This window comes from Mirounga leonina, unplaced genomic scaffold (genome assembly GCF_011800145.1).
Source record: "Mirounga leonina isolate KUSES-001 unplaced genomic scaffold, KU_Mleo_1.0 Mir_224, whole genome shotgun sequence".
NCBI lineage: Eukaryota > Metazoa > Chordata > Mammalia > Carnivora > Phocidae > Mirounga > Mirounga leonina.
In genome coordinates, this window is record NW_023270615.1 from 4,524,936 (window position 1) to 4,537,477 (window position 12,542).

General features: G+C 41.3%; 1 protein-coding gene across 1 annotated transcript in view; it reads right to left on the reverse strand.

The window, feature by feature from the left end:
- Positions 1-6,228: 6,228 nt before the first annotated feature.
- The window catches only part of OSTF1 (osteoclast stimulating factor 1), a 52,873-nt gene continuing 46,559 nt past the window's right edge, over positions 6,229-12,542 (reverse strand). The window contains exon 10 of the mRNA XM_035029031.1: positions 6,229-6,825. Within this exon, the coding sequence (XP_034884922.1) occupies positions 6,767-6,825 (59 nt within the window). The 3' untranslated portion in view covers positions 6,229-6,766. The remainder of the gene's footprint in view (positions 6,826-12,542) is intronic.

Genomic DNA, 12,542 nt, shown 5'->3' on the forward strand with positions numbered 1-12,542 from the left:
GGGAGAAGCAGACCCCCCGCCGATGTGGGGCTCGATCCCAGGACCCTGGGATCATGACCTGAACTGAAGGCAGACGCTTAACGACCGAGCCACCCAGGCGCCCCAAGAACAATTTTTATATTAGCAGTTGCAGTGTTCTTGCTGAAATGTCCTAGTGGGGAATACATGCTCAACAGTTAGAGGTAGTAGCAGGAGGAGTAATTAATGAATTCACGTAACAGTTCAGAAAAAAATACATTGCTAACTAACTAAGGAAAAATGGAGCAAGAGAGAGATAAGGCACAATTTCCAATTTTAAGAGAAGAGCGGCATTCACAAGTTTCATACAGTTATCTGTAAGTGATGACCCAAAGGTTAAAAACAGAATGAAAAGCGTCTGACTCATAGAAGGGCAATACCCACAGCTCTGACAGAGGCAGATGTGAAGATACAGTGAGAACCTCCCACTGTACCACATCCCACTCACAAACTCTGCGGGGGCAACGTGAAGGAACCCCAAGTATTCTTTCCTACAGAGGTCTGCTCTCTGAACCCCAGGTCTGAGATTAAGGGCGCTGTTCTTCACGCATCCTGCTGCAGACAGGGGGTATCATGTGCTCAAAAGCTGACGCGGCAACCACAGTGGCTTATGCTGTAACCTGAGGTCCTCAGAAAAGGTCCCCGATCGAGGTCCTCTTAAAAATGGATGCAGCAGGGCGCCTGAGCGTTTGCCTTCTGTTCAGGTCATGATCCCGGCGTCCTGGGATCGAGTCCATTTCGGGGTCCCTGCTCCTCGGGGAGCCTGCTTCTCCCTCTGCCTCTCTCTCTCTCTCTGTCTCTCATGAATAAGCTTAAAAAAAAAAAAAATCTTAAAAAAAATGGATGCAGCAAGGACACTTTGAATTTACACAAGCCAACATCATCTGATCCTCATGACTGATGTATCAAGGGGACAAAGAGGCCTGGCCAGTCACAGGGCTCAGAAATGGCAGGGTAACGGCCGCAGGATGGGTTTTCCCTGAGCCATGATGTCATGGTGGTGCAAGCCCTCTACCTAAGAGCTCTTCGGAGCTGTGCATTTCTCCGAAGCTATTTCTCGTCAGTCGATGAGTGACCTTCACACCAACCTGTGTCCAAACAGGCCTCATGTCCACATCTTACACTTAGTCTTCATTTATAAGAAGGCATTTTCATGGGGCCCCAAGAGTTCCCCTTCTGGAATGGGAAATGAAATATCCAATTTAGTTCTTCCTCGATAGCCTTCTTGGTCAAAGTGAGGGAGGACTGTATGACACTTCCAATGTCTTAGATTCTTGTCAGTGTCATTAACACTGGAAACCCAAGTCTTGAAGCTTAGACCTTGTCGGGGAAATGTATGAAGTTACAAAGCTGATCCATTTGAAAAGATGGATTGTTTCTATTTTGAAGACATGTGAGGGCAATTTGAAATCTTTCCAATTTGCAATCATCACATACCAAATATTAGACCCATGGTCTTTAGAGCCCATCAAACTATTCCAGAGCAACAACATAGAACCGAATCGGTGGCCAACATTCTCCCCACTTGACCTGTGAATTATTTTAATAATAGTAATAATAATGTCTTTTTCAGTTATATACCTCTCCCTGTAACTCTCGATACGTAAATTTATTTTTTTAATTTTTTTAAAAGATTTTATTTATTTGACAGAGAGGGAACACAAGCAGGGGAAGTGGGAGAGGGAGAAGCACCCTCCCCACTGAGCAGGGAGCCCGAGGCAAGGCTCAATCCCAGGACCCAGGGATCATGACCCGAGCCGAAGGCAGACCCTTAACCTACTGAGCCACCCAGGCGCCCCAATAAGTAAATTTATATTGAAAAACGCTCTACCACATGTAAACATACCTAAATGACTAGAAGGGAATATCATTGTCCTCTCTATTCACTTTTAATGTGTTTTAGGAAATCTCACAATGATGGCTAGGTCTTTAAAAAAACATGTTTGACCCACCCTTCATACACATTCATTTAATGAAAACGTCCTCCTTCAGGCTTATGGGCATAGGCAATGTTTATGAGGCAATCACTTTGCCAGCCACTATCTTAAGTCATTTACGTAGATCACTTAATTTAATCCTCTTAACTTCAACCAATAGATACTATTACTTACCCGTGTTACAGCTTATGAATCTGAATGTTTTAGGTAAACTGTCCAAGGTCACTCAGCAATGAGCAGCAAAGCCAGACCAATCCAGAGAGTTCCTCCCCAAAGCCCAAACTCTTAGGCACTTCTTGAAGCATTAGGCTTTTATATCAGGACCATGTGTAACTAAGAGGAGGTCGCCATTTCTCCTTTGCTGTTTGCCCTCTTTCCTCCTTGGCTCTTCTCCCACTTTCCTTCCTGCTCCCTCTCGGGCTTTCGAACTTGTACTTTTGGATTTCTTCCGTTTTCCTTTTCAGCCACAGCCAGGAACCTGACCTCACCCCAGCCCCCAGTTGGCAACAGTGGAGTGTAGGTGGAAGGCTGAGCCTGATGGGAGCCCCAAGCAGATGGCCTCTGGCAGGAGACAACAGTAGAACTCCCTGGGAAGTGGGAGGTAACCGACACGTCCATGCAAGCTCCCAGACTTCGGTAAGACAATATTCTCTGACCCTTCCCAGGCACACAGTTCTTTTTATGATTACATGGAACTATGTCAGGAGCTCTTGGACCATCTGAGGGAAATGCTGAAGTTAGCAGTACAAATTCCGAGCAAGGTGATTAGCTGCTAGTTGAGGCTTTCCTTCTTTTGCACTTATTTATAGTTATTGCATAGACAGGAAAATTTGGAAACTTGTTCATTAAATTGTATTTCTTCAGGGTTACTGGGAACCAAAAAGTTTTACCAAAATTTTTCGGGGGGGGGGGATGTGGAGGGGGAAATCCTTTAAAAAAAGAAAGAAAAAAGCTCTTAGGGTTGGTTTACGTAACACATTTAAGTAAATTAGCAGATATGCTGAATTTATTAGATGCTACACCCAGGGCTTGAGTTGAAAAGGAGCTGGTTTGTTTTTGCATATTTTTCTAGCTGAACATGAATGGCATCGTCTGCCAGGTGCGGTAGGCTGCAGGTGCATTAGCTCAGGAGTTGGCCAGACCTGCACTTCCATCTTCAAGCAGTGTGACCTTGAGCTAGTTAGTTAACTTCTTCAAACATCAGCCTTTCTGTAAAAAGATAGGGGCATTAATGTTCACCGCCCGGGGTTGCTGTAAAGATCAAATGACATCATGTCTATGAAACTGCCTGGCATAGGAACTGGCAAGGTAGGCACTTAATAAATGGTAGTTTTATTTAATTTTATGTCATTTTAAGGGACGGGCAGATGTAAAGGCTTGTTATTAAGAAATAAGGGGAAAGCAACCATAAATTTGTGGTCTGCAATTTTTCTTGCACTTGAGAAAACTTCACCAAAGCTGTATTTTCAGTTAAAATAGGGAGAATAGAATCTTTGCAATACTTCTCCCCCCGCCACCCCCCCACAAAACCTCAACTTTCAGCAGAGACTTCAAAGTTTGGCTATACCATGTATGGCTGTCTGTGTATTCCTGCTACAAACATATTTACAACATAAAATTCGGGAGAACAAGCACAAAATCAAACCAACAGGGAAATGCTAATGTGTTGGGCTCCATACAGCCTATCAGAGAAGAAATCATCCTTTACAGAGATAAAAAGCACAGGGCTCACACTAAGAAGAAATACCAGTAAATCAGAAATTCTACACAATAAAGAACGCTTATGAAGGAAGCTTACATGGAAAAATTTTATTTTCCTCTACCTAAAATTATCTGAGATTTTGTTTTCAGCATTATTTCCAATTTGGTTTTTAAGATTAAGAAAAAAGAGGGTCACTACCGCTTTGTTCAACATTTCCTTTTGGGTGACAACATGGCCACGCTATTGAAAAAAATAAAACAACTGGGGGGGGTGCTCACCAGAGAAATACAGAAATTGACAAATGGAATGCATAGCAGCTCAAATAATTTGCCACAGACCAGTCCCAGAAAGGAAACTAAAATGGGAAACTGATAAAAGCTGGTCTTTGCATGAGGGTACTGGGCCTAAAGCTGGTCCATCTCACCACCCCATGGGCTGAGAGCCATTTTCTATCTAAAGCACACAATGCACTGGGAAGGAGTTCAGGCCACAAGCCACTGTCAGAAAGCTCAGGTTTCCAAAGTCATTTCCAGAACATAATCAAACTCTCCTCTGCACAGAATCAAGAGGGGTGACACGTTCTAAGAATTTTTGTTGATTTTTGTTGCTGAGTTCAGCATTCAACATCTCTGAAAAAGCTCAGATCGGCAAGGCTGAATAAACAAGCACCAAAAGTCAATTTTCCCATGGAGTTTCAACCACAGCAAAATGCACTGTCCTTTTTTTGTTTCACCAAATTTTGTTTCACCAGCAATTCATGCATATACCTAAGTCTACCCTCCACCCCCAAGAATTCTGGTTGGCCAACTTTCTAGAATCTTCATAATCTCAATAATGTTAAAAGCAATGTCGGTGAAGCCACTCACTCTTCTTTTCCTCAAGGACATAAATAAAATGCCCACATCGAGCACAAGGCATTTTCATAAAAATTATCTATATTCATGCAAACTGTTATTATCTCTGCCCATGTGAAAAAATTAAGTGTTTTGTTGGCACCTACCCTAATCACCCCAGGCCCAAAGTACGCAAGAACAAAAAGAGATTTCCAAAAGCTTTTTGTTAAGGCACAAACCCCGTATTTTATCATTTCATTTTAAAGATTTTATTTTTAAGCAATCTTGACACCCAATGTGGGGCTCAAACTTACAACCCCAAGATCAAGAGTCACATTTTTCCATCTGAGCCAGCCAGGAGCCCCACACAAACCCCATTTTAAAGAATGAACCCTAGGGGCGCCTGGGTGGCTCAGTCAGTTGGGCATCTGACTCTTGATTTCAACTCAGGTTATGATCTCAGGGTCATGAGATCGAGCCCTGTGTGGGGCTCTGCGCTGAGCATGGAGCCTGCTTAAGATTCTCTCTCTCCCTTTGCTCCTCCCTGCCCCCCGCTCGTGCTCTCCCCCTCTAAAAAAAAAATTAGGGGCGCCTGGGTGGCTCAGTCGTTAAGCGTCTGTCTTCAGGTCAGGTCATGATCCCAGGGTCCTGGGATCGAGCCCCGCATTGGGCTCCCTGCTCGGCAGGAAGCCTGCTTCTCCCTCTCCCACTCCCCCTGCTTGTGTTCCTGCTCTCACTGTGTCTCTGTCAAATAAATAAATAAAATCTTTAAAAAAAATAAAATAAAACAAAATAAAAAATAAAGAATGAATCCTTAAAGGTTCTGTGGTTCAAAAAGATGTAGTTTCAACAAGGATTTCATAACTTCATAAAGTTTATGCTTATGAAGAAATACAAATGCTTAACTCAAGTTTTGTAAATGTATTTATTTTGAGGATATCGATTTCAAATTTTGTGCTCATCCCCTGCTGTTGCTACTTATACAGACTTCTTTCTATTAAAATTCGATTGGGGTATCAGAAAGCCCTCGAACAGGCTTCTCAGGACACCCTTCCTCAAGGCACCCACAAAGGAAAAAAAAGCATTCACAGACAGAAAACTCTTACGGTGGCAGTTATTCATTTCCTGAGCTAACCCACTTCCTTCTTCAAACATTTTCTTCTCTGCACCAGTGTGTTTTTTGAAATTAGCATCGAAGTCTTCTTACAAAATATGGTTCTGAGATGAGGGCCTGGAATCTAGGCAAATGCCAACAGCGATGACAAAATTAGAACTGGAATCTCGAATCGTGGGTCACTTCAGTATTACAGAAGGCTCCCTGCAATATTAATTGATGTTTTAGCAAAAGAATTTGAATTGTTACAAGCTAGAGCTATGCTCTGGGAAAACAAATGCTATCAAAGTAAAAAGCTGAACACAAAAAAATTTCATGGCTCCTGGCTACTCCATTATAGAAAACGATGACATCTTCCATGATAAGGAAATCAGTTTTTTAAATCTTTCAGACCATAAGCAGACTGTAATGGGTTGCTGGATTTCTTCACACTATGTATAACCTTAGAGATAAAACTGAAAGTCTAATAATTACTGGTTATATATTTCATTATAAATGCATCTTCTCAATGATTATTGTCTTGACTTTAATAAAAGCAAATATATAAAGTTGGATAGAAATGTGGCTATTACGATTCCTTTGTGCTAATGAATATGAAATACAACTTAAAAAATAAAATCAGCCTTTACCTAAATATAAAGAGCTTTATTTACCAGCAAATAGTGATACCACAAAAACAGACAAAAGGAACACAGTCTCTTAAAATGTTTATTTTTGTCAGAATAGCTGACGATTTTCTGTTAAGTCTTTTGGTTCATTATTATAACAAGCATTTTCCCCTTGAAAAATCCATCCAAAATATTTCAATCCTTGAGGTAAAGAACTAAAAAAACAAAACAAAACAAAAAAAACCATTCTGATTTTCTTAAAGAAAAAAACTTTAATTCCTTTAACTTGATAAATAGAAATAATCTCTTCTTGTTCTACTCTAGTGAACAAAAATGTACTTTATACAGCAAAGTATCCAGTCACTTACTGGCAAACTGAAGGTGAAAACCTACCCATTTACACGTTCTACTCAAACACAGTGCAATACTCCCATGTTCATAAAGACTTAAAAAAAAAGGACAAAAAACAGTTACCAACACTCTTCTGGCAAAGACAAAGGTTTTGGAATGGCAAAAACAACAGATGTTTTAGCTCTCAAAGCTCCAGAAGGGAATTAATCGGAGTCTTCATCATCAAGATACTCCTCGGCATTGCTTAATGTTCGAACAGCATCTAAACGGAATGGGGGCGGGGGGAGGGAGAGCAAAACAGAGAAATTACAAATTGCTCAGATTTTGTTTTCACTTTCAGAGCTCCTGATAGCTCAACAAACTGTAATCTTTCCTCAGACCCTGGGATAGTACTTCCCCCAAGGATCTTCAACTTTTGCTTTCCTGCCTAGCTGCTCAGTATTTGTTGTCACAGAGGCTGACAAATACAGCTGTCTGCACGTTCTCTAGACATGCAAAACTAACTAACTAAATAAATGAAATGAAATAAAGCACATGGTGCTAAGGTACCATTAGTCTCTCCTGCACAAAATGCAACCAGCCCCATGCACCATGACCAGAATGGAACACATGGGAAGGCCCTCCACTCTGAGCACTGTACTTCCAATCTCCTCTCCCAGTGTCAAGTACACGCACGTGGCTTCGGTCGACAGCCTGCGTGGCCTTCCCTGAAGGCAATGAAATAAAGTGTGAAACGGAAAGAACCGAACCCCAGCATATGTTAAATCAGGCTTGAACAGGGTTCAAAAAGAAGGCATCTGATCTTTTTTTTTTTTCCTTTAAGCAGGGGGAGTGGGAGAGGGAGAAGCAGGCTTCCCGCCGGGCAGGGAGCCCAATGCAGGGCTCGATCCCAGAACCCTCGGATCATGACCTGAGCCGAAGGCAGACGCTTAACGACTGAGCCACCCAGGTGCCCTGAAGGCATCTGATCTTTAACTGTTCACCTATTCAACTGTCTAGTTAAATGCCTATAATAGCAACAGGTTACGTGAAGCATCATTTTAGGGGGGAAACTGAAATCCAAGTTATAAGCACGGTTAAAGCTTAATAAATGTATATTACCATGGTCTCTAAATACTATATCCCTGTGCTCACTGGAGATATGACTGATTCCAAGTCTGGGGCAGAAAATGTAAAAGATGTACCTGGAACCGCTTGTCATACCATAAAACAAGGATGCTATCAGAGAGAGCGTCATTTTAAAAAGATTCATGGTCCAACCTGAAGAGGCCTCCACTAGCCAAAGAGGGACTATCAATAAGGACACTAGGGGCGCCTGGGTGGCTCAGTCGGTTAAGTGTCTGCCTTCGGCTCAGGTCATGACCTCAGGGTCCTGGGATCGAGCCCCATATCGGGCTCCCTGCTCAGCGGGGAGCCTGCTTCTCCCTCTCCCTCTGCAGCTTCCCCTGCTTGTGTTCACGCTCTCTGTCAAATAAATAAATAAAATCTTTAAAAAAAATGATACTAAATATAATGGATTGAAACACAGCACATATTTCAACACACACCAAAGAGAATTCACCAGTCCTCTTTGGAGAATAATAGGGAACCTGTACCTTATTCTGAAAACTCATTAACAAAGGACAAAAATCAAGCCTTTATTCTGCCCCTACTGGACAAACTATTACCTCTGAGTAATCAAACCATGGATGAAAGGAAATTTTTTTTTTTTACAGAATGTTCCTGGCTAATAACTGAGAAAGAACTGACAGAATTCAAATATCACCATTTTGCAACTGTTCATGAAATAGTGGATCTAGACAATGATTATCAATGAATGCTAAAGTCACAGGACAAGTGACAAACAGATATTCTGTGCCTCTGATGAAACAACACAACTTTCTTCATGAAATATTTTTCCCTCTACCCCTTATAGATAGATAAAAGGTAAAATCTAATCAAAGCTCTAGATCTAACACCAACTGACAAAAACACAGAGGAAAGAGGAACATGACAAACAGCACCATGGGGATGCACATATGCAATGTCTAGACTGGGAAATTCAGGAAAACTGACCCAGCTTCTTTAATAAGTAAATCGCCAGGCTAGCAAGGGAGAGGGAGAGGAAGCAATGATTTAAGAGATATATCTACCAATCAGAGCCTGACCTCATTCAGACCCTGACTTAAACTATAAACAAATAAGTAAACAGATAGATAAGTAAACAAAGCATAAACAAACATGTATGAGAAAAAGGCATTTGACAATGACAAGATTTATTTGATGATATGAAGGCATTATTAATTTTACGTATGCTGATGATACTATAAGTTTTTTCAGTCATTATCTTTACAAATTTAGAATTATTGAGAAAAAGGAAGGGACAGGGAGAGTCGGTACAAGGGAGGTAGAAATGGATTTATCTTCTACGAGAAGGAAAGATGAAAGAACAAATGGATATAAGCAGAACAGAGGCAAACTTCAATGATTTCACAGCAGCTTCCAAACTCCTAGAAGTCTCCAGGTTGTCTGTATTCATGTCCATCCTCCTTATGAGAATTCTGGAGACCTGGGCGGAATATATTTTGTCCTATCCCACACACACCCATGAACTTCAGGACTGGCTGTAAACTTAGGAAAAGCAGCTTTTTGAGCCAAAGACAAAAAGACAATAGCAAAGCTCTTTCCTACTCTACTTTGTTACTACGATCCTATGTTTTGCCATTTGAGATATTCTTTGTCCTTCCATGGCCTCTTCTGCCCCTTATTTCAACCTCGTTTCTCCTGTTAGCAGGAGATGACTCACCATGGTGCAACCTTTGCTGAGAGGAAATCAAGAGACAGGAATGATCCAGGCAAATAAATTCCTTCTCCTTTCTTCCTTTCATGGATTGCTCTCAGGCACAGCTTCTCTGGAAACTTCTCACATGGCCAAGTGCTGAGGTGCTATAGCTCTTCACAGCTCATCCTGGGCCATGGCCATTATAATAATGTATCTCCTAGCGGTGCATCCCCTTCTCCCCTACCTCACTTCCATTTCTCCTCAGTGTCACTGACCTGGATTTGCACATTCCAAATCAACCACCAGCACTTAAGACAAACAATAAATAAATGGTAGAAAGACAGACACAGTCACCTGAATACATCTCACAGACAGAGTATTAAGTGAAAAGAAGTTAGACACAAAAAAGTACATACTGTTTGATTCCATTTATATCAAAGTTCAAGCACAGGCAAAACCAGTCTATGGTGAGAGCAGGGGAGGATATGGAGGGGGCTTCTGGGGTAGGGAAAATGTTCTCTACCTTGATCTGGGTTGTGGCAGGTGGGAGCACAGTTAAAAAAAAACACACACACACATCAAGATGTAAACTTAGGATTTATATATATAATTAATATAAATTATACCCCAATTTGTAAAAACTGGAAAAAGAATTTAAAGGGTGGAACCCTCAAGGTGGGGCTGAACCCTGGCCCCAAACTCATATCCCAAAGTTATCCTTCAAGGTAACTACAAAATGTGACTTGTTTTTTTCTCTATAAAAAATCCAAGACGTGCTTTTAAAAGTGGGCAACAACATCAGAATATACTTTTTCCAGGCAGAGTTTGTGCTGATAATTAGCTACATGGCCCAATATTCAACTGATTCCAACTAGGATCACAATACAAATTGAAACATTTTACTGGACGACTGCGGAATGAAGCAAGAAAAAAGAGAGGAAAAAAGGTAACATGAAAACTGAAATATGAAAATTCATTTCTTGCCTCCGTGTGCCAAGCCCCCAGGTAATTAATGATTACCTCATTAACAAGTCCATTATCTAATCAATACAAATTTAGGAAAGTAGACTAAAGACACTGAGCATGAACAGAGAAAAAGAGACCTACCTCCCAGCTCTATTCTACAAAGACTGTAGAAAGGTGAGTGGAAAAAGAACAGTTTGCCACCTGCCTCCCCCAGCTCCTACTGCTCATGTGGAGGGTTCTGGGTACAGCTCTCTGGGGTCTGAGGCAAGTGTGGTATTTTCCTTGTCTACCATGATCAAGCTTATAGTATACATGAGTCTCTGATAACCTTCAGCTCATAAGAAGTCCTACTCCATGGTAAGGACATTCTGAAGGGACCTATACAGCAACAGGAAGTCAGTGGCAGAAAAAGGAAGTTAGGCCATAGTCCGACTTCCGGAACCAACCAAGTCAGCAGGAAGGTGGAGATACATACCAAGTAAAAGTATCTCTCCCTCACAGCTACATATATGGCTTCTCAATCAAAATGTAGGATTGCTAGGGAGCACCACTCAGCTGGTAAATATTTTCTCATGCATGTATCAGACCCTCAATCCATCTATGCATGAGTAACTACTTTGCAGAAACACCAGCCTACCAGGGAGCATTCATGGCTTAAATAATAAAGGAACCCAAGCTGCTTAATGGTTTAATGGTTTACACTATATCTGTGTTTTTTTTTTTTTTAAGATTTTATTTATTTATTTGACAGAGAGAGACACAGGGAAAGAGGGAACACAAGCAGAGGGAGTGGGAGAGGGAGAAGCAGGCTTCCCGTGGAGGACCCTGGGATCCCAGGACCCTGGGATCATGACCTGAGCTGAAGGCAGACACTTAACCATCTGAGCCACCCAGGTGCCCCGGTTTACACTATATCTGAACTGAAGTTAAAAGAAATAAAAATCTGGAACAAAGACCTATCTGGAGTAAAGAATAAAAGGAACAGCAGACTCGTGAGGAGGGCTATGATGAGGATCTGGTGATGGACAAGGAGGATAATTCTGGGCAGCTCCCTTGGTGAGTCATGACGAGAGAGGGACTGTTTGCTATTTTTGATTGACTAAAGTAGGAAACCAGGGGACTGACTTTATTTTGTTGCTTCTGCTGGAACTGGGCTACAGGACAAAATAACATTGCCTCTTCTCATAAAACAAAAGGTACTTAGCTAAGGAAGAGAAAAGCTTTCCAAGGGTTCAAAAATTAATGGGAATGTAAGTCAAATGATGAAAACAGAAATCAGTACCTTATTACACAAACTCAGAACTCTGAGAGTGATATTACCCTCAGCTTAAAATGGAAACAAATGCACTTAGCCTCAATACTGGAAATGTCTCAAAAGTTGTTTCGGTGGTTCTCCACCAGCATGGATCAGTCTAAACTTTAGACTCTAAAGCAATACTAAGAAGGGTTGGAATGATGAGTAGCAATGCTAAATAAAGACTTGTGAAAAGAGAGTTCTCCATTATACTGGTTTCCATTCTAGAAAATGGTGGAAAAGAGGTATCAATCATTGGCTTCTCCTTCAAAGTGGCTTTAGAGTGCCAAACATAAGATAAAAATAGAATAAGCCTTGCGGGGAGAGGGGGAGATTGAATGTGCCCTCCAACCAAATCACCTCCTACTTTTCTTTTTTCTACCTCTGGGTTCCTCGTGGGCCAGGAGGCTGATGCGGATCAAAGGGAGAGACAGGACAGGGGAATGGGAAGAAGGGTTAAAGCACCCCCTCCCAGCATTTCTTTCAAAGGGAATCATTCATTCAGGTTACGCACTGAGAGGTCCAATAAACAGCCAGTCTCTGAATAGTAATCATGAAGGCTGTAAATGCGTTTAACACCTTTTCTTTAACACCTTTTCAAAACAACCACACAAACTTTTCATTTTTTTCTTTCAAACCTATTCTCCCACACCAACAGATATTTTTATCTTTAAGGATGTATACCTAAACTTTACCTTTAAAAACCACCCCAGAATCTGTAAGTAAACATCAAATTGTTTACCAAGGCTAGAATAATTCTGATTATAGTTTACTGATACTCCCATTTAAAATAGAAATAAAATATAACCCTGGAGCTCTTCAGTGCTTAATTGAAAAATATATTTAGAGATAACCACTGGTAAAAACTTATCTGAAACGAGGATACAGAGACCATGGCTCTCTGATAAGCGCTCTACTGGAAAGCAAGGTGATTACAACTTAATTGTAAGGAACAAAG